The 23284-nt window shown below is 38.7% G+C and overlaps 1 protein-coding gene across 7 annotated transcripts in view; it reads right to left on the bottom strand.

Moving 5' to 3' along the window:
- Positions 1 to 6901: 6901 nt before the first annotated feature.
- Positions 6902 to 23284, bottom strand: part of BCL11B (BCL11 transcription factor B) — a 95508-nt gene continuing 79125 nt past the window's right edge. For all 7 annotated transcript variants that reach the window (XM_072337332.1, XM_072337333.1, XM_072337338.1 and 4 more), the window contains one exon: positions 6902 to 14296. In XM_072337332.1, the coding sequence (XP_072193433.1) occupies positions 12285 to 14296 (2012 nt within the window). In that variant the 3' untranslated portion in view covers positions 6902 to 12284. The remainder of the gene's footprint in view (positions 14297 to 23284) is intronic.

The following is a 23284-nucleotide window of genomic DNA, read 5'->3' as shown; positions in this document are numbered from 1 at the left end:
CCAGTTGAATAATACTTTTGTTCTCCTACTGTTTATATCTGCTGCCCAAGATGTTAAGTGTTTCACAAAGCCAGAAGTACCAAGCTCTACTACTGTTTTCCTAAAGCAATTACGGAAGTACGGGCTATTTCAGAAGCACCACCAATAAAGTATTTTATTGTCAAGATTCCCAGTCTTTCATTAATAGGCTACATTTGCTGTTTTGGGTGCTTACAACAGTGCTGCTGTCTTCTGTCACCATTAACCCAGAAGAGTGGTCTGCTCGACTGAGAGACAATTTGAAAGGAAAGAATAAATACATTTAATGAAACGTGACAGGTACCTTTCACACCTTTCCAGGGAAAGACATTAATTGCCCCCTTTGCTTTTTAACTGTCCTACGTTGATATTTTAAAATAGATCAATATAATATAAAACCAGTACCTTGATTGCTTGAACTGTATGTTTAATTAGGCTAATTTGCATTTTTCTCTGAGTTAAATTAAGGGCTAAATTAAGGTTTGGTGGAAGAAAGAGGAACTTTTTCAAAGGTTATGTTGCACCAGCTTAAATCACATCTGAATCTGAACCACAGGTTGCTACAGATATTTGACAAACTCTGGGTCCTCCACTTCATGTGGAGGCAAGTGTTGCCATTGATCTCCTTTGTTTAGTCAATATTTGAAAAAATCTTTGCTCTTTCAAGGCACCAGTCAAGGGAGTCATATGACCGCTGGCTTGTGAGGAAGGGAAAGAACTGCCAGTAAAAGAATCTTACAGTTTCATAAGGTGAAAGTCTTCGTGAGGATATACTGGATGTATTTCTTTTTTCTGGGGCTACAAAACCATGGAGGGGGAGAACATGTTTACAGCGTGTTTTTGCCTCAACAGTCATTTCCGTCCTTCACTTTGGCTCCTTCTTCTGTTGCTTCTTGGGGTTTGTTTGCTGTTGTTGTTTGCTTGTTTGCTTGGTTTCCTTTGGTTTTGTTGTGGGGTTTTTTGTTTGCTTGGGTTGTTGTTTTTTTTTTTGTTTGTTTGTTTGTTTGTTGATGGACAAACAATGCAAATAGTTTCAATACTTCCTCATCAAATGTTCACTCCATAATTCTGATCATTTCTTTCCCTCTCCTGATTATTTCTCATTGAAACAAAGTGTTCCCATCATGTTTTACTGGTAGGTGAAGCATTGTGCATATAGCTTTAGTCAGAGGAGAAGAAGCATCTTGTTTTCACCCAGTCTGAAATCCACACCCACAATGCACATCAGCAGATCCTCTCTGTCTGAGGTCTTTGGCAAGACATGGGATTGGGAAGATAACCTGAACAGAAAGCGAAAAGTACACAAGAAGTCAAACAAATGGAAATGTAATGTGAGGCTGGAAGATATAGAGGCAAGCCATACTACACTTGCAGGTATGTGGGTTGCTCTTGTGTCCTTTGTACTCAGAGGATCTGAATTTATTTTTGCCTAAGCTCCATAAGCAGCTGTTGTGTGGGAGAACTGCAGAAGCAGAACTTCAGTCCTCTGGGCCAGGAGTGTTTCACAGGAATCAAGAAACTTCCCTTGAGGCACAATTACATGTACAGATTAGTTCACATAGAAGTTCAGGAAGAAAGGAAAGTCCAGTCTTGCACATCTGCTTACACAGTTAACAAAAGTGTCTCTGAGCACAGAAAATCATTTGAGCTCAGTGGCCAAAGATTTTGCATATCAGGACATGAACGTACTTCTAGAAAAAAAAAAAAATTGCTTGAGAGATTATGACAGACTGGAATGACAAAAAAAGCTACTTAATTCTGCTGGGTGATCCTTCACATACATCACAGAAGTTCCTACTGACATACACAGTCAACCTGATTTACAAAGAGCCACACAGCATCACAAAGCAATAAATGTAACTTCGTTCAGAACAGTTCTTGCTTTAAAAACTCTAGTAAAAACCTTAAATAAGTCTTTCCAAAAACAAACAAACAAAAACCAACCAACCAACCAAACAACAACAACAACAAAAGTATCAGAGATTACAACAGTTTACCAAGTTGAGATGGATAATACAAAGTATAACGTGACTCTCTCATAATTATTTTAGATAATCAGCCATTATAAATAAGCCTACTTGCTGTGGCACAACAGAGCAATACTGATTTATACCTGACAGTGGTCTATTATGGTTTGGAGAAAGGAAGGAAGGAAACTTAATCACTGGTAGTTTGGGTTTTTTTAAATGATTACTTTAGGAGTTGTAATGAGACAAATAGTGGATCTGAGTTGGAACTTTCTGCACACAGGGAGGTTCCTACCAGGATGCCATCTTGAGAGTTTCTCCATAGGACTACTGAAACACTTACAAAGCGGTATTGATCTGGAAATGACTCTGGTGCTTTTCATATCTACTGAAATCATTCAGTCACTGCCCCCAGTTCTTACTACCTGTTGGGCACTACAATGGGTTTCTACACCTGAAAGATGGGGATTCAGAATTTGTGTTTCTCTTCAGTGAAGATAAGGCCAATTCACAGAATGAGAATGAGGCTTGCATTCCAATTTTTTCTACATTCAAAAATGTTCAGATATTAAAAATATCGGCAGATTATTGTCTAAGATAGGAATTTTTTATAAAATAACATCAGACCATCACTTTATTTTCAAAATCTATTTGGAAATGCAAAGCTTGTTAAAAATCTGTGGGCTTTACAACTCAAGTTACCTCCAAAATGAGATTTAAACTCCCATTTCACTTAGGAATTTTGAGATGTCTAACTGGCTTGATTCACCAATGATTCTCCAACAAATTTCTTTCATCTGAACATTATTATCATGTGAAACACGATTTCCTCTCTTGTTTATATCTCTTAACATCTCCTCCCCTCTCATCTTCTAATTCTGTAATTGTATCATTATGTTCTGTCAGTCATTGTGAGTATTTAACAGGAATGGTGCTTTTCTCAGTGAAGCTCATACACTATGTTACATCAGTGCTAAAAATTCAGAGTATTCTGTGATAAATGCCTGGTTTCTTATTAGATTGCTGCAGCCACATCCCAAATGGAAACCACTATTACTATTACTATCAGTTTCCCCTGTCTTTGCTGATGGTTCATGTTGGGAATATATCAGATAAAGAGATTCCTTCTTCGGCCTTCTTCTTCATTCCAGAAATTCTTCCCACTCATAGAAGAGGTACTCACAGAGTGCCTGTTCTAAGTTTTTCCATATCTGCTTAGATTTTTGTGAGTTATCTTTGTTACATTTTTCTCTCCACATCTCACAGCAATGGGAAGACCCAGAGCTGTCTGACCCACACAAGGTGATGCCTCACATGACCCCAGCATATGGGTAGTTATATTCATCTTCTCACATAGATTGGCAAACATAGTGAGGAAAAGAATTATCAATATGCCTAGCAGGTGTACTTTGGTACTGTGGAAGCTTAATGTGCCACAGAATGGTCCGGTTTCTCACTGTATTCTGCTCTGTTTCTTTCTAGTAAAAATCATTGGCACCTTTGGGATTTAATACAACCGACTAGAATGTCAAATGGATATTGGCCACATGCATGGCTACTCCAATTGTGACTTCTGAAGGGAGCACAGTTGCCTTCATTTATCACTGCAATAATCATTTTAAATCAACTTTACTAAAACAACTGACAGTCTTAAAGGCAGAGTGCCGTGGGCTTAAATCACCTCATTTACACTTCTGTGCTAATTAGGAGCAATTCAAATGAAATTAATATTGTACTTTACCTTCCCGGTTTCACATGAAATTTGAATTTAAAGTTATGTATACGGAGTTTCTACATGCATTCATGTAACCTGTAAGTCACTGGACATCCATTCTTTGTGTGTTTCTGAAGAACAACATGTATTTTTTATTATTCTAATTCCTTGCTTGCTTATGGATGAAAGAAACCTGGAAAACATTATTGTTTTCCTTCACATGTTAATTGGGGTTGTGATTATGCCTATGACTTTTAATTAGCACTGACATTTGTGAACTCTATATGAAAGTATGTATGTGGTCTTCAGTTGGAGAGGAGGTATTTTGCAGGTGTCCTGACAGATTAAGAAATAAATAAAACCCATATCTAAATTTCGTGTAGTAAAAGCAATCTGTAAATCAGTACATTGTCTGCAATGGGCTTCTTATTAGTATGGGAAGTAAAAGAATTAGAACCATATTTTTTGGAACTAGTTTCATCCTCAGACTACAGTCCAACCAAGCCCTGAGGCATGTGTCCGCTTTCAATAAATGTAATACCATATTGTTATATTCCATGATTAAATCCATGGGGGAACGGACAGCGACAAATTTGGATGAAGAATCTTTTTTACACTCCAATGCTTATTATTATTATTATTTTCAATGGGTAGGCAGAAAATTATGTTTTATTCTGCTCTGCATGAGCCCATGTTTAGGAAACATCCTGAAAAGACTCATCTTTCATTGGTAGTGAATGGACAAAAGGAGAGAGCACCTCCAACACGTGTGATCCTTAACTGGAGAGCAGTCTGTCATCTGTCAGACGGTGAAATCCATGTTGTCACTAAGAAACTAAAGGTCAGCATTTAGCTGAGCTAGGAGAATAATTCAGAGCAAATCAACTATTAGGCAAATGTTGCCTCTTTTTTGCTTACAAGTTGTCTGCAAATAGATCACAATTTTCTCAAATATATTCATTATTCAAAATTATTTCCTGAATGATTTTTGTGTATAATTATTGGTCTGTTCACAAGCCTTTCATTTTGAGTACTCGGTTTTCAAGCTGTTCTAATTGGACAGATGGATCACATGGTGTCTTTCAGTGCTTTGATAGGATAAATGTAACTCTTCTTCAATTTCACTTTCAGGTGGAATCATCTCAATTATGAAGTTAGAGTTTAATGGCCGCTGCTATTCTATTCTATGTTCTTGTAATTTATGTGAAGTTTTACATGTAAATCAACACATCCAGATTCAGTCTCAGGTGTACTTCTGTAAATAAAGAGGAAATCTATTGGACCCAAAGAAATAACATGGTGGAGAAATAGTATGAAGAATAAGACCCTTCAGAAATCAAATCAACACTATAACACATTTCTTTAGTATAGTGATTATAATGCTGACTCAAAATACCTCTCATTCCATAACAAATTTTAAACTCCATTGAATTGATTTTGGATTTTACAAAGGTTTTCCTAAACCTTTTGCCTTTATTGGTTATAATAGAGTTCTTGGGTTGCACAAGCATGCATGAAGCAGGAACATCCAGCTTAAGGATGCTGCAAGACTCCTTCAGATTTGTTTGCAGCCTTTTTTGTTGTCATTTCTTACATTTCCTCTGTCAGTAGTTGTTAATCCTGCTTTTTCCCTCATGCACAGTGTGTGTGTTATAAGGCCTTAGACAAGCTTTTCTGGATCCAACAGCAGTGACTTAACACAGTACCACATCCAGGCTGTCTGTGCTTCTCCTCGCTGGGCAGACACTACCTGCCCTTGCAGAGGCAGTGGGTGGAAATGCTCTCATGCTCCCAAACCTGCATAGCCATGGTCAGAATGAACAACAGGAGCTGCTGCATCATACAACTTCAGGGCCACATCTGCAAAGCCTGCAGTGCCTTCAGAGCTAATGAAACAACAGAGCAGTGTAAAGAGCTAAGTCCTGTTTATGGGGTGTCAAAAACACCCCTGCAAAGGCAAACTGTACAAAGTTTAGAAGTAAACTGTAACAACCTCTTCAGACCACTGCAGAATACATTCCAAAAAGTGTGGCATTTGGAGTACTACAGCGTGAACAAAACAGAGTGTAATTGTTAGAGTCAGGTTCTGATTTCATTTGCACTGGTTTTTCACGAGTGCAACTTTCAAAGCCTGTAGCTTTTATACTGTTCTGAAAGCTTGATCCAGCAAAGTGCTTACGCACGTACCTAAATTTAGATTGCGGATTCAGGGAGCCTGAGATCAGGAAGGGACCATCTGTAGGAGCTTCTCTGTAGCCCAAACCACTGAGCTTCCCCTCCTGACTTCTGAGTTGAGCCAAATACTTTAAAGTCACAGTTCCTTTGAAATGAGTTTCAATTACCCACCTGCTTTGAATCACAGCCTTGTTGCGTGGTTTGTTGGACCAAGGCCTCCAGGAAATCAGAATCTGGTCTACGGCACACCACATCTTTCCTGAGCTTTCCAGTAATGGCTTGAATACAATTTTCTCATTTAAGATTGCCATGCATTTGCTATCAGGTTGGCTTGATAAAGAGTATCTGGACAGCAAACTACCTGAACTGTCAGCTTTTAACCTCAAACTGCAAACTGTGCACACTGCTGCCTGTGAATGTGCATGTCTTTGTCCCTAGCTGAGGAGGAGGAGCAGATGGGAAGCTGAAGTTATATTTTGGTGCTGCTCACATAATGACACACAGTTTGTGGCCCAAATCCAGCTTCTGGTTAAATCAGTACATGTCATCCCGGTTTAACGTTGCCGTCAAAGAGCTAAACAGTTTAACCAGTCTTAGGGGCATAAGAGCACTAGTAAGCACACCATTAACTTTACTTGGATGGAAACACAAGAGCAAATTTCTTCTCAAGGGCTTCAGAAAACAGTAGTAATTGCCCCACATGTAATTTTATATGAGAAATTTGACTACTTGAAAGATTAGTCTACAATCTTTTCTCCAGACCTCTACCCATGAAACTGCTTTACATTATATTTGAATCCAAGGGGGGTAAGTAGAATTTGAGCACATGCTTAGCATCACACAGGTGCTTACATGTCCTTCCCAAACATGACTTCTTTTCTGGTGGACTCCCATGAAACCGGATAGAGAACGCTGCATGAGTTCTGTGACCCTTACTGAAGCTCCAACTCTTCACATCCTTCTGCTCCTTTTTTTCCCTCTTCCCACCCCTCAATTTCAAAAAAACAGGAAAGACAAGATTTGGAGATCAAGTCAAATGTCCAATTTATTTTTATAACTTGAAACTGGAACAAACGTTGTTTTGAACGAGCGTACAAATGAAATGGTAGACACATGCTGAACTCAACATCGTGACAATAAGGGAAAAAAACAAACAAACAAAAAAAAAAAAAACAGAAAAAAAAGGCCAAAAATCTTGTACAGAGAAGAAAAGGAACAATAAATATTTCACTAAGCCATATTGAAATGACCTCCAGCCATCTCAACATTTTATCCATAATAAAAAAAAAAAAAAAAAGCGCTCTCGTTTTTTAAACAGAGCACCAATACCAAGCAATAATAAATAGTTCCAAACTTGTAGTAAAAGACAAAACCTCCAAGTAAACAACAAAAGCTCATACAATAAGTAATAGAAAAAGGTAATAAAAATATTTTGCCTTGCCGGTACAAATGCAAACAACTTAAATCAACGTTACTTTGCTTTGCAGTTCTAAAATACAAAGAGCACCATAAAAATGAGTTTGCCTGTGATAAACAAAACCTTGGACTGTCTTTTACATAGGACTGGGATGAAATGCTGATTTTTTGACCCTTTCCTTAAAAAAAAAAAATCAGTATTTTTTCTTCCTCAAACCAGGTTCTCAAGCCTGTCCTGTTGCCAAGGGAGTCACGTGGAGATTTGTTCCAGACTTCAAAGGCATCAGGACTAGACACAATGAAAGTAATAAGCTCCACCTTAAAATAATAATAATAAAAACTAGTTAAATTGTGAAGAGAACTACGGCAGCATTCTAGCTATTTTACCTCTACGCTATATTGTGCTTATAGCCTAGTAAACTACAGTTCTCCTAAGCAAGAAGAAAAGGAGGGCCATTTCATTATCACTACAGTCAGCAGAAACACAACCCTTGTGCTTTTGGGGTGACTTACTGTTAGTTTCAATGATCTAAGTCACAAGACTAGACAACTGCTGGTGTTGGCAGTCCTGGATAAAATAAAATAGAAACCAGAGGTCCTTAGCAGCTTACACTAAAATGAAAGGTGAATTCTTTCTTAAAGCAAAGAACCACGGACTGAATACATTGAATTATGGACTGTTAACTTCTGATCTGCATTACATTGATGTACGTCCAGAGGATTCTGCTGAGCTCTGCAACATGTCTCTGGTTTTATACAAACGTCAGAGATCTGAATTTTCATCAAAATGTGAAAATGTGCCTTTAAGGGATCAGATTCCTGCCTCAGCTGCTCTGGTGTAATCCAGCAGTAAGAGCGATGAATAATTCCTGATTTTTATCAGCTTGAGATCCAGAATTTGTCCAGAAGTCTTGAGGGTACGTTGCTCAAGCCAGGAAGACTGTTTGGTAGCTGGACCAAATTCTCCCTGCTGTCACACCCATGCCTCTCCAATTGCTCCAGCCGTTCTGCACCGATGAAAGCTGCAGAAGAATTTGGCATGGAAATTTGTTTTGTTTGCTTTACTTTTACCGTCATTTCCTCCAAGGGCGGTGAACACTTTCTCCTTCTCCCCTTCACTAGAGCATCAGTGCCTCTTCTGTCACCTGTCTTCCCTTTGACCCAACGGGGAGAGAGCGTGAGAGAGAGAGAGAAAGAACAGCAAAGAGACATCAAAAGGCACAGAATTTCATCCCAGTCCCTCAAACATTCAGAAATTTATGGAATGTACAATTCGGAGTGAACAGCAGCAAAGCAGCTAATAACATGGACTGGCAAGACCTGTACACGGAGTAGGTCCTGTTCTGACAGGGAAAAAAAGGGCTGTGCCTGGACCAATTTTTCATCAACCCATTTACAACTGTACCGACAGCAGATCATTTTACCTGTGTCAAAGTGGATGTGCCACACTTTTTGCTATTAAAACGCCTTTCTTCCAGAGGGCAGTTGGGCAGGGAGCAGTGAGTAGGGTGGCCAGGAGAGGGAAGATGTGTCAGACATCTTTTTGTTTTGGAAGGGGGGGGGGAAAAATCTCTCTCTCTCTCTCGAACCTGTGGGGAAGCTGCGGGATGTCACCTCAGACACCCTTACGGAAACTGAATTTCACTTGTCACAAATAGGTAATAACCATCCAGCCTGGTTCAACCATACCTGGTAAAAAAACCTTGATGCAAGGGGGCCAGGCAACTTTGAAGACATTTAGAGCCCTGTGGGAACAGCACTTTTTTGTAGGCCATTTCTGACAAAAAAAAATAAAATATATATATATATATACAACTAAAATTATTTCTGAACGACAACAACAACAAAAAAACAAAAAACAAAAAACAAACAAAAAAACAAAATTAAAAAAAAGCACTTAATTATTCTGTTTTGTTTCTTTTACTCAAAGGTCGTCTAACAACCCCCTTTTTTTTTGTTGTTTTTGTTTTTTCCTGTACAATAAGGACTTCACATACAAATTTTTTTTTATTTTTTTTTTTACTATTTTTGAAATATTTTTATCCTGCCAAATTAAAAAAATATATTATGGCAGCCTGTTCGTTTGTTTTTATTTTTATTTCCAAATTCACTAACAAAAAGGTACATTAAATCCCTTTAAAAGGACAAGCGTACAGTTAAAAAATTACAAGCTTCAGTAAAAATACAGCAAGTGCCTACATCATATGAATCAACCAATATCAATATCCATTCCAGAAGGGGAAGGGAATGGGGATGGGGGGAAGAAAAAAAGAGAAAAATAGGTACAGGTCAGAAACGTGATTTTTTTTTTTCTTTTTTTTCTGCAAAGCAATAACAATATTAAGCACTTTTTTCTACATACTTTTTCTACTTGGTGTAGCAATCACCTTGTAATCCCCGAATACAAGATTCTATACATTTGGAAATAAAAATTCAACACCCAAGGCAGAAAAAAATTTACTAAAACTCAAGACTTTACAGTTACAGTGACAAGAACAAATTTATAGACCCACCATTTAAATTTTACTGCAACATTTTCAAGGAAAAAAGAAAAGGTGTTTTTTTTTTGTTTTTTTTTGTTATTTTTTTGTTATTTTTTGTTATTTTTTCTTTCTGGTTTTGTAAAATGCCCAGGCATTCTCCATTATTACAAATACTGGTCCACTTTTACAGTAATCAAGAAATTTTAATATATATAATATATACTAAAACCCCGTCACCAAAAGAAAACAATATACACATGGCCATTATGGCATTTTTTTTTTTTAATAACCTATTAAGCAAACTTTGAAAAAAAAAAAGATTGCTCAAACACACATACACACAATTTCTTTTTTACCCTTGTATGTATTCAATACTGTAAACGTATTTTAAGACAGAGTGCACTAAATTTAACTTTTAAAAAAAAAATTAGCCGTTGTTCCTGAATTGTTTTTTTTTTCTCATTCAATGATAACAACTTGTAATTTGTGTCATTTGAGTTTTAATTCAGCAGTAAATCATTTCCATTCCATTTCCTAAGCAGCGTTGTCCTGAAAAAAAAAAAAAAGCTGAGAATAATTCAGCTAATGGATGTCCGAAGTTGTGCTGGGTATACATCTTCATTTGATTGGGTCTTATGGCATTTTCACGTCCACTATCTTCAACCAGTAATTTTTATTATTATTATTTTAAGTAAATGTGGCTCTTTTTTTCTAAAGAACGTACTTTTCTTGTTTTACTTTTTTTTTTTTTTTAAAGTCTTTTCATTTCACAAAAACATTTTGCATTTGTCTCAAGAGACTCAAATAGGAAGATCAGTTTTCAAGGCACTCACGTCAAATTGAATGGCAGTACAAAAACTGTCCAATAAATTATTTTTATTTATTTTTCTTTATAGTGCCAGTATTGTGAATGCCATGCTTAGCAACACTGACACTTAATCTCAGCTGTTCCCTTACAGTTTAACCCACCTTTGGGCCAAATAGAAGAATATGACGTAATTTCTTGTCGAGAAGCCATTTTTGTCTTAACCACAAACAAAAGCTTTAAAGTGCGGGTCAACATAATTAAAATCTCTAACCATAATTGTCCACTGTTTGTTAATATTAGGCATAATGAGCTTTGAAAAAAAAAAAAAAAAGGAAATTTGAAAGTAGAGCAGGTGCATTTTTCTGTTCTTTACTTTTTTTCTGTTTTGACGCTTTTCTCAAAATACAATTAACTTCTGTTCCTAATTAAGTCAATGGGAAAATTCTTAGCGACTTCAGTAGGAGCAGAATCTTGCCAAGACAAGTAGATGGACTAGAATTTATTTTTTCCTTCCTTATAAAAGCATAACACCATTGTACATCATATAAGATAGTTTTGATATTTCCATTCATAAACCAAAAGACTATGAGTCAAGTCTTTTCATTGAGAAATTGCCACTTGCCCAATCCTCTACTAATTCTTTTAACTACAGCATATTTGGACTAGAGGAGAGGCACATACAGACGTCCTAGACTCAGCTTTGTGTTTATGAGGTTTAAAATGAAAAATCTGGCTCCTCTGAGGTTTGTAAAGAATGTTACCATAAACTAGATGTACTTTTACTGTCTCTGGGAAGAGTGGCAAGAGGGGAAGAGGGAGGGAAAGACCCCCAAAAGTGACAATGTGGCGCCATTCTGTTGCCATAGCTTTAATAGCAAGAAGAATCTATCCAATAATAATGCACAATTAAGAATGTTATTGTTTATTGTTTTTTTTTTGTTTTTTGTTTGTTTGTTTGTTTGTTTGTTTTGAATGTAGCTGCCTTTTGCACCTATGATTTTTTAGCTGACGTGATTTTAAGGTTGAAATCCATCTAGAAAAGGCCTCTGTCATTAGCGAAATTGTCAGTGCTACATATTCCATCCAATTCCAAAAGAAAGTGCTAATTTTAAAGATTGTTATCCGCTGTACAATTTTGTTTTCCCTAATCTTCAGGGTTATTTAAAAAGAGGAATAGAAAAAGAAGGGGGAGGAGGGGCAAAAGAAAGAAAAATCTGTTAAAATGCTGGCTTCTTCACAAGAAATTACACATGCTTAGCTTAAATTTCAACAAAGCAGCGGCCCAAAAATTATAATTTAAAAAGATATGTTTCTCCCCTACAATGCAAGTAATCTCAGGCTACGACTGGGTAAAATTAAAAAGGGATACCCAACAAAATTTAAAAGAAATTTAAACAGAAAGAATAAAAAAAAGTACCTGCACATGCCAAAAAATTACAAAAACCCAATAAATACAGAAATTATTGCACAGTTAAAAGGCTCCACAATTTTTACTGCCTTAATCAACCCTTGGGTTTAATAGAACTTTGTAGACACAGGTTATATTTAAGTGCCAAAGTCTGGCACCTACCATAGTTATGCTAAGTAATGTTTACGGAGGCAAGTTAGGTCATCTTTTCTCAGTTGGCAATAGTTAAAACTGTACAAATAAAATGTTACCTAGACCCCTGAAATTTAACCTAGCGGGGGAGGGGAGGGGGGCCTTAGCTTCTTTCTGCCTGCTCAATTTTGACGTCATTTGTCAGCAAATGTTCTCCATGCCACTTTTTCATGTGTTTCTCCAGGGTGCTGTAAACACTGAAGGGCATCTGGCAAATGTCGCAGCGGTAGACCTCCTTCCCTATCTGGCCATGCGTTTTCATGTGACGCGTCAGCTTACTGCTCTGGGCACATGCATAGTTGCAGAGCTCGCATTTGTAAGGCCGCTCTCCAGTGTGGCTCCGACGGTGCACCGTCAAATTGCTGCAGTTCTTAAAGACCTTGCCACAGTACTCACATGTATCGCTCCTGCGCCCTTCCTTCGAGCTGGGTCGCCCAGGGCCTGGGCCACTGATGTGGGGGGTGCTGCCTCCGGAGGCCGTGCCGCTGCGCCCTGAGAGCCCCCCATCCAGCATGTCCCCCGGCGGGGTGGAGAAACGCAGGCTCCCATTCTCCGAAGAGTGCTCGGAAGAAGTGGCGAAGGGAGATTGTCGGGAGTCTGTGAATCCTAGAAACGGATCCTTCATGAAGTGCCTCGATGCTGCGTACCCTACCAGCCACTGGGAGTAAACGTTTTCTGAAGGTATTATTGTTGCTGGTGGCAAGTCCAAATCTTTCTCAACTTTTATTCGTTTAGATGAGTTGTTTAAGCTGGGGCTTGTGATAGGTGTTGGCTTCCGAGGGAACAAGTTTGGGAAGGGCTCACCTGGGCCAAAGTTTCTTCCGTTGACCGTCCCCTCCTCAGTGCGGTCCAGCTCTCCTACCACCGAGTCTTCGTCACCTGTGTCTCTTGGACAGAGGTCTCGTGGACACAGGTCTCGTTGGTCAGAAGACCTTTTCATGAAGCTACTCCTCTTCTGTTTCTCAGCTAGCATGTCATTGTATTGCTGGATGGCACCGAGACTTACATTCTCAATCACTTTTCCCAGGACCAGGGATTTCTCATCTGGCAGTGATTTGGAACCGTTTTCTCGGTTACGACTCAGCTCTGAGTCCATACTGAAGCTTGACTCTGGCCTGCTCTCATTCTCCAACTCCTCTTCCTCCTCCTCCTCCTCTTCCTCTTCTTCATTGTCATGGCCCAGGGAGGGATCACTCTCATTCCTGAAGTCTGTCTCACTGGATTTCAGTCCCTCTCCAGTGAGCTCGCTCGTGCCTGGCTCAGGAGAACTTGTGGTCGACAGTCCATCATCTGACCTGCCTGTCATGGAGCCAGCTTTATGCATATGCGTTTTCATGTGACGCTTTAGCTTGCTGGCTTGGGAGCAAGCATGGTCACATAGCTGACATTTGTAGGGCTTTTCTCCTGTGTGACTACGCCGGTGGACAATAAGGTTGCTCTGGAACTTGAAGGTTTTCCCACAGAATTCACAGGACTTACTCTTGGCCTGAGGCTGGGGAGGCGTAGTGCTGCTTGGGGGCATGGGGGGCAGTGGTGGGGTGCTCAAAAAAGGTGATTTAGGACTTGGCTGGAAAGGATTCAACAGGCGATGCATAGGGTTGGTGCGACTGGGCGAGACTGGCGGAGGGGTGGAACTGTTTCCTGCCAGCTCTCGAAGCCTTCTGGAGAAATCCATCGCTGGGGACTCAATTGCCATGGGGTTTAAACGCATAACTCTGTCAAAGGCACTGGGATGCTGGGCAACTAACCCCATTTCTTCGGCACTAAGGCGATGTGGATCCAGATGATGACGAGGTGGTGGGCTGAATAGCGGAGGCGTGTTTGGGAGCCGACCCTCACCAAAGCCAGGATGTTCACGCAAGATGGGTCCTGTCATCCGCAGAAGATTAAAAGGGTTGTTGTCTCCAAGGAAATTCATCAGCGGGGACTGTGCAACAGTCTCTGGTCCCAGAGGAGGTGGGATGGTGATGCGTGGAGTAAGGGAACTGTTGGAAGGGCTTGTTTCCAGGTAGATGCGGAATCCATGTGTGTTCTGGGCATGCTGAAGCAAGAACCAAGCGCTATTAAAAGGCTGCTTGCATGTTGTGCAAATATAGCTTGAAGGCTCATCTTTACCTGTAAAAGAAAAACAGAAAGAACACTCAAAAAATAATACAGTGGAGAACATTCAAATACAGTTGGCATGTGCTTTATTTTGCTAACATATTTCCTCCTTGGCATTTCTGAAAGAAGGACTTAATTGCAATGTATTGACTGATATAAATTGTTGAACAGCACATTTACTCACCACACTTATTCAGTTAACATGTATGACAAATATCACACATACGCATTGGTGCTATATACATTTATACCCTCTAACTTGCAAATAAAACCTTTTAAGACATGTGAGGATCCAAATCCTTTCATGAATTTATTCCACAAAATAAATAAATAAATAATTAAAAAGGAATTTGTTTCAAGACATTTATGACTATGTATGAAAATCAAAGAAAATGCAGTATGGTAGGTTTTATGGGGCACCTGCAGGAGCTTCAGTATCATTTCCACTCTTTCATTTTGTATTTTATATACTCGGTGCAGCAGTCCACTGAGATCCTGCTGAATTTAATATATACATGCTTCAGTCATGCCAAGGCTTCCATTTTTAAAATAGTATGTAGGTATTAGCAGCTCAAGCCCTATTTGAGTCAACAGGAGCTTGGAAAACATATCCTTGCATAAACCACTTCGACATTCTCTTTGCCAAAACACCAAGAAGCCACTCAAATGAAACATCCAGTAATCAAAGCTGACAGCAGAGTTGCAATTAACAGTAACAAATGTCGGGCCGTGCTTGAACTGGGTCCCAAGAATTTCTGAGCCTAAGCCTGCTCTCCAATGCAGAAATGCTCACCGGGGCCAAAAGCATTGTTCTGTTTGCCTTTCTAGGCTCTTTGAACGTCTGCACAAAGGTGGAAAGCATTCCTTTAACCTTGATTCAGCTTTACATAAAGGACAAGTGTGAACAAGTCTGTGCTACAGTCATAATTTTGCTAGCTAGAAAATTCCAGTCCTGGGCACAATATAAATTATATGCTATCTTCAAAATGCACTTCCTCTCCCCCAACCCTTTTTCCATGCATCTTCAACATTCCAATAACTTTATAAGTACATGTGTACTTGAAAACTGTGATCTGGTGTTTGTTGTTTTTAAAACGAGAGTGGGGTTTCTTAAAGAACAGCTCTCCACTTTGAAAAATCTACAATTAATTTCTTGTTAGATAGCTTACATGTTTGTTTGCTTGTTTATGAATTTTACCCCTCCTGCACCCAAACGCACTGAATGTCCTGCAAGTTCTGCCCAGCTGCCCTCAATACCTGCTTAATGCCCCAAGCACCCCAGCCTCCCCGTTGCACCGTGGGTCTGAAGCTGGCAGCCCATTGCGGTATCACAATTAAAGTTTGAGCTTTAAAATAGAAGAGTTTATAAGGTGAGCAGAAGCGTATCATCCAAACTACCTTTGTAAAGATAAATGACTCATAGCAGGCAAGAAAAAAATTACAACTGGGGCACACAAGGAAAGGAAGGATTGCTGCTGGCTGAATTCCCCTCTTCTGGCTGTTGCGGGAATGGCTGCCGCTAACAAAACCTACAAAACCCTAGACAAGGAGGCTAGAGGATTATCTGCCTACCTATCAGCCTGTCAGTCTATCTAATCTTATCACCCAATGAACATCCATAAAAGCGTAAAGGAACGAGCATCTATCAGACTGGGACTTCCATACAAAGGTTTGTGATAAATGTAGTGCAGTTCCTCCTGCTCCTATTGATTTTGCAAGGCTGTTGCTGTGGATAGCACTTTCAGACCCCAATTTCGGAGAATCCAGCAGTCCACAGCCAAGAAAAACTCTACCCAGCACAGCGAGCATTTCTGACTGACACAGCCCCACACCCCAGCCCTTCACACCGCGCTGCACAGGATGCACTCGGACACTCTGATTAATCTCTAGCAACTACTGTTGGAGAAGAAACAAGTTTGGGAGCAGTACTGTGCTTGGGAGAAAAAAAAAACGTGCCTGTAACTGCTATTGACATTAATGAAAGCCACGTACAAACACTGAAAGGAACTGATACATTATCCCTTAAAATCTACTCAGCACTCAGGCAGTTAGGGAGTTTTATGTCAGCTCTGCAGCCAAAGCAACAGTAAATGCTCCCATTATTACTTCAAATATTTAAATTTCTGTTTCTTACAGAAATATGATGAAAATGTCTAGACATTTAACTTTTCTTGCACGGCAACATGTGTAGTATAAAAAGTGACAGAAATCACTGAAGCAGACTAAAGTATATAACATACTCTGTCAAAAGCTTTTTTTAACAATATGTTTTACCTCAGCTCACCCTAGAATAGATTTTAATAAAACCCTTTCTGAAGTGTGATCTAATAGCAAATGAAGTGCAGCATCTTACAAGGTCATATATCTTCAAATTAAAGAGTGCTCTGCACCCTTCACCTTCATTTTATCCACTCTAATTAATCGATTTATTACCCACAGCTGTTTGATTCTTTCATTTTTAAAGTCACAGCATGCATTCTCTTTCGTTGGTTTCTTTTTCTTCCTTTCAAAAAATAAAGTGTGTGTGTGTGTGTGCATGCATTCTCCCTGCTTAGTTGAAGAGCTGACAGGAGGAAGAAAGCAGCTGTGCATTAGATGACAGCAACAGCAACACATTTACTTCAGCAAAGGCACACACGTAAGTAGAAGAATTCCTGGGCAAGCTGAGGATCAAGGCCAATCTAAAACTGAAATGGCTGATTAAAAAAATTACCCTCAAAATGGCAGCCGGCTGGATGCGTGCTACTACGTGTTATGTGGAACTGAGATGTTTCATTTTGTTCTCCAAAACTTCACCTCCATGAAATCCAAGTGAGAAAAGAAAACTCACTTTTCTTTCATACAGAGCAAATTAGTGCTATTAGTGATGTAAGATTTACGAGCCAGAAGCCATAAAATAGTCTTCCTTTCTTGTTTTGTTTAGATTTCATGTTTCTGAACACTTATCTTCAGGAGACCACTACTCAATGGCAAAATTGACTGTAGGCAACCTGTCTAACAACCTCTAACTGTTCCATGAGTGTTTGCGTGTGTGTGTGTGTATACATATACATATACAAGCACACACATATATATATAAAATTTTTGCAGCCCTCAAAGACTCTCCCTAGACTCTTTTAAAAAAAACAATAAAAATAAAATAAAACGTCCATTTCCATATTATCACTTCGTGGTTATCTTGCCTAGAAGTTGCCCTGAGCAGTGTAGATGCTCACTTTTAAGAACAGAACAATGTCAAAAAGTCTTTGAAGATCCACTCTGAACATTTTTATATTCAAAAATTCACTAAATATTTTAAATATGCCCAGAAACAGCCACGTATTGCTCAAGAATGATCCTTATATTTAATAATGCAGTGCACCTACACTATAAAACTCTTTGTTATAAGGCTACTTTTGATATATGGCTATCTTAATCCCTAGCCACCTGCACTGAAGTCTGTCTAAATACCGCCGTTATGACAACTAGCTATATAGGCTTTGCCATGTGCAGTCTTTATCACTTTAGTATGTGCTTGACTTTAAGCATGTGAGTAATCAACATCAGGGAAACTTAAGCATAGGCTGAAGTGCTTTGTTGGATGGTGATGAAATTATTCATGTGCTTAGAGTTAAACACAAGCCAAGACTTCATTAATACTGTTCAATGAATTGCACATGGGTTCTGTAAAAAGTCCTGATTTTAAGGACCAAGGGATCAAGTATAATTTTTTACCTTAATACTGGTTGGCTTCAAGGCTGCACTAAATACAAACAAATGCTACCACTGGGGTTGAGACACCTCATAGTCTGTAAGGCTGAATCCTACTGAGATACCAGCATATGGGTTCAGAAATCTTGATTTTAGTGCTAGAAAGGACTACAAAATTAAAGAATGAGAAGACTGGGTAAACCTTAAGGGTTACTCTGGTCAAATTCCTGACCCAAGAGAAGTCCATATCTTTGCATCTGTTTCTGTGCATGGTAGATGCTCAATTACCCCACTTCAAAGGCCACCCTCATGGAGAGTCTGCAACCTTTTAAAGTCCATCTTATTCCTCCTCTTCTTTAAAATCATGAAGTCTGCTCAAATACCTAACCTAAATCTTGCTTCCTTCACTTTAAGATCATAATATTGTGTCCTACCTATGTGGACATCAAAAACACAGGAAGAGATTTAGTTTGAGCCTCACAGGCCATTTGGGTATCATCTAGGCAGGTAATTTGCAGTTGAACAAGATCAGACATCAGACATTTTAGCATGTGTTTCCATCAGCTTGATTTGAAAATGCCAGCTGAGAAAAATCTATTGTGTATCTGGCTAGCTTGTAGCAATGGTTGACTATCCTCAGTGTTTAAAATATGGTCCTCTTTTCAATTGAAATTGCTGGGTTCAACTGGAAGATATTAGGACTTCTCTGGTAGATTAAAAATCTCCCCAGCAACTACCTAAGTAGATGATTACAAACAGTGAATGTACTGAACACTCATATCTTCTGAGTATCATGTCAAAAGATGGTCTTTTCCAGAAATATTAAAATGAGTTTCCTCTATTACTGCATGACAGATTATGTTCTGTTCAAAATATGAAAGTAATAATGAGCTTTTTTTTTTTCTTTTTCATGAACAGCACAAAACAAATTTAAATTTGTATTCTTCCTAACAAATTCTGCCCTCACAAAGGGCACTGAGAGCACACAGGTAGGTCTGCTCAACCTAGAAAATCAGCCTGAGTCTGTGGATGTTCATCGCACTGTACTAGGTAGCCTGAATTCCCTGGCTTATCTGTCCTCTACATTCTAACTTGCATCACTCAGTGAGACACGAATCTTCCTTGCCCAGTTGGTACACGACTTCCTCAGCTGAATGCTGAGTGCCTTTGCCCTGGAGATAAATTTCCCTCAAAATATCCTCAGTTATTCTGGATACCATCAAACAATAATCAGTGTAAGATAACAACTGTTGAGAATTCATTATTTTCTGCTGGGCTACAGTGACATCCAGTGCCTTACAAAGTCTCCCCTCAGCATTTCTAAATAATTGCATTAGCTGTAACAGAGAATGAACTCCCCTCTGCTTTTAATCACCCATCTATAGCCCCCGCTAGGATGGCAGAGAGTACCAAGTCAGGTCCACATAACTACTGCCATTCTTTACCTCTAGCAATACTTTTTAGATAATGTTTCTGGTTTCCTTTACGAAGTTACAACAGTAGCAATAAAAATGGTAAGGAATTTTAATGCTGCTTTACAGCACCTTTAGAAGTTTGGGAAAAGTAGAAACTTGGAAGCTTTAAAGAAAGGACACCTTTTATTGGAGCACTCAGGAACAGACGTGTATCAAGTTCCTACAGTCTTTCTACCAAAGTTACTTTCTTCTCTACCACTTGGTTTTTAATGAGCATTTAAATAATTACTCCTTGTTATTATGACAGTTACTCTAATAATACCAATAAAGGCAGCATAGATGCTCCATAAAAAACACACCTTTAATTGAATTATTATTAAATTAAAATGTCGTAATTGGGAACACTGGTTTAACAAGTCTCCGTATAAGACCGACTGACATTAAAGAGAAGTGCATTAAATACAGGAAAGATTTAGTGTTTCATAGTGAAGAAAATTTATGGTTATATGTGGTTTGACAGGTCACCTAGAGAAGGGCCGAATACTTTCCATGGATCTGTAGTGTGGACCGTACTGATTCATAACTGATGCAAAATTGGGTGTGCAAAGATAATATGATTGAGTGCAACTATAGATGAACACTCCTAGCTTTGAGAGTTTTGCCCTCCCTGCACTCTCTGGTGTGTTAGGAATTGCTGCTACCTCCATTTCACAGAGTGACTAGAAGTCTTCCCAAGAGACCAAGGTGTTAAACAGAGTCCATGCCTCAATGGGGATCACCTCTGCCAGTTCAATGCAACCATTAGTTTTAAACATAGAATGCAAAGGAACCATTTCATTTTATACTTCTCTTCATTTTCATTTTGTTTTGACGGCAGCAAAAGCTGAAGATGTAAAACAAGTGCAACTCCTCTGTTCATCCCCAGAGCTAACACAGTGCATCCATCTCTACACTGCCTTCTCTAAAAAAAAGGGCTCAAGAGCATCTTGCAGCACTTCCTGGTGAGGGTGATGGGGACTATCATCAATGGTTCATAAAGTAAGCATCAACTGGTGGCAGAAGTTGGTGTTTTATAACTTCGCAAGACACCTGCAGTCTTACAACCTAAGCACCTCCAATTCTCCACTCAGATAAGCAGCCACACTCTCTTGTAAAGCTCAGCCGACCTGATGTGCATCTCAGTCAAGGAGAGGATAGGAAGGTTGTTGGTGCAAGAGCCTGAGCTGAGGGGCCATAGGGCCTGTCATCATCTGAAAATGGAGAATCTCAAGGTGAAAGGCAAGAATGCAACAGGGAAACAAAAATGAAATGTTTTTAAGAGGTAGATGGAAAAATAAATGTCTGAAGGAGGAGAAGTAATTGTGAAGTATTACTTCTCAGTAACAGAATCCTGTCTCATCCCATACTTGGCCCTGTTTTCTTGCCTTGACTTTAGTAGCCTATCTCTTCCAGTGCCATCTTCAAAGAGAAAAAAAAAAAAAAGAAAAAAAAAAAAGCATGCCTTCTTGCAGTGCTCTTCTCCCACACACTACCTATGTGCTTTACAGCTTTCCCCATCCTGTTTCTTCCTTGACTGCTAGGACTGCAAGTTCTCTACAGAGATTATTCAAGAAGCTTTATGCCAAGAGCACCTACAAACCTCACAAGTCCCTCTTATTCCCAGCACTAATTTTAATTAGCAATGTGAATATTCTTGCGAGCATTTTCCACCTGTTGAAAAAGATCTACAATGTCACTGGTTGACACCCATATGGGAATATACTAATATTGCATTAATATTAGTAATATACTTATGCAACTAATTATTTCTATGCTAAGAAGGCCAACTGCCAAGTTCTTTGCTGGATTAAATATTGCCCTGGTTTGGAGAGCCTTTCTTGTTTTCTGAAACCATTAGTGGTGAGGGCAGTACTGACCATATTTAGGCAGAACAGCAAATTTTCTATTTATCATTCTTGTAATAACAAATATCTTTTCATCAAATGCATTATTTGATCATGGAAAACCCAAAAGATTAATTGCCAATTGCACTGTTGAGAAGTTACACTGCTGTGCTGTTTATCTACAACCAGTCCTCTCACAATTCTGAGAACAAAGAGCATGAATCCTTGAAAGACTGAGATATCAACCTGATGCCTTATGACTGTACGCTTATCCAAACTCTGATTTGGATTATCCTGCTGTGAATTCAAAGTAGCTCTGATGACCACCACTGCAGACATCTAAGATTTTCCCTCATAAGTTATACTATGTCATCACAAACAGGAATCTTATCTAGGCTTATATGAATATACTAACTTGTGATTTTGTCTTCATTTAACTTTCCCCAAAAGCATCTTACATGTCCTCTCCAGCATCTATACTTGCAAAAAGGGAGTATGCTGCAGGCTACAGCCATGCATAACACAAACAGATGCTTCCTGCTTCTTAATGGACACAGGCGACCTTTGGCTGAAGATGTAGCTTGTGTTCAATAGCCCATTTTGTATGAGACTTAATCATACACCAGAACCATACTGCCAGAGTCACATAAGTGAGCCAAATGTGCAGCTCAGTTTAATGTTTAGTGCATTACAAAATGGCACTATTATATTTTTAGGTATAAAATGTCAATAGTCATTTTGGGCAACTTCCTTTTGGACGTCCAATTTCTCATTCCTTAAAACAGCTCGTGGCTTACTGGAAGTTCAGCCTACAGACACATAAGAAGTGCTTTTAGTTAGCTCAGAAAAAGAAAGAGAACTGTATAGCAAAAAACTGGAACTCTCAACACAGGGATTTTGGCCCAGAAGGGCTATTAAAATGGAAGATAAACATTTTTGTCATCTCAGAACAACTTCTTCTAATTGGTGTTAAATTCTGAACTACAAGGGCAATTTATAAAACGGAGAAAGAGAGAAGTGTGGAAAGTAAGAAGCAAACAGGAAAATCAATATCAAAAGATCAATAGTGAATGAGTTAACTTTTAAATAGCCCTTTGTGATACAGCTGTTTCAATTGACTCCACCTTTAGCATCTAAACAGCTTTGTGTCTTTTAGTTAGTTTCTTTGAACCTCAGACATTAGCTAGTTGATTGTGAGGATGCTTTACAAAACTACTGCATAAAATAGTGAAAACGATCAGTGAAAATGGGGAACATAATACAGAGGGGAAAATGCACCCACTGTACAGATGAAAAGACCATGGGAATACTCCTGGCTGGTGGGTTTATATATAGGATCCCATTTACAGCATTCATGAAAAACCCTTGTACTGCTCAAGGACACTTTTAGGCCTTTTCTTTGCATAAGGTATTCAAATGTATTTGAAATAATGTCAGTCTTTTCTACAACATATGAAATATGCCAGCAGCTTGCCTTTAAATCGGTTTCCTGTAAGTAGTTTTGTTTGAAAACTGGCAAGTGCAGGGATTTTTTTCTTTTTTTTCTTTTTCTTTTTTTTTCCCCCACGACTTTTCTAAGGTGCCATTTTCTCATCTTACAAGCAGGAATTCTGAGTAATCTGAATAAGGGCTCAAAGGAGGATACATAAAGGAAATTGTCCATGTCATATAATGGAAAAATAAAGAGTAAATTAGGAAACAATAAAAAAAGCCATAGGGTGAAAGCAAATTTTCCTGTTTTTTGTTTGTTTGTTTGTTTGTTTTCTTTCCCCAGGATTATTTCAGTCTTTTTTACTACAACTATTTCTTAAGGGTATTAGGTGTCTATTCAGAGTTAGTAAATGAAATAGCATTTTTGTTTTAATTCATTGCTTCTTTAACAAATGCTAACTCCCATCTCTGCTTCTTTAAATCCACAAAATCTCCACGTTCAATCCTAAGAAGTATTATAAAGGCTGTAAATCTTGTTTTAATGGAATGTACATTTAGCTATGAGGAGATAATTGACGTTA

The sequence above is a fragment of the Excalfactoria chinensis genome, chromosome 5 (genome assembly GCF_039878825.1).
Source record: "Excalfactoria chinensis isolate bCotChi1 chromosome 5, bCotChi1.hap2, whole genome shotgun sequence".
NCBI lineage: Eukaryota > Metazoa > Chordata > Aves > Galliformes > Phasianidae > Excalfactoria > Excalfactoria chinensis.
The sequence above is the reverse complement of the archived record's forward strand: the minus strand, read 5'-3'. Positions and strand labels throughout refer to the sequence as shown.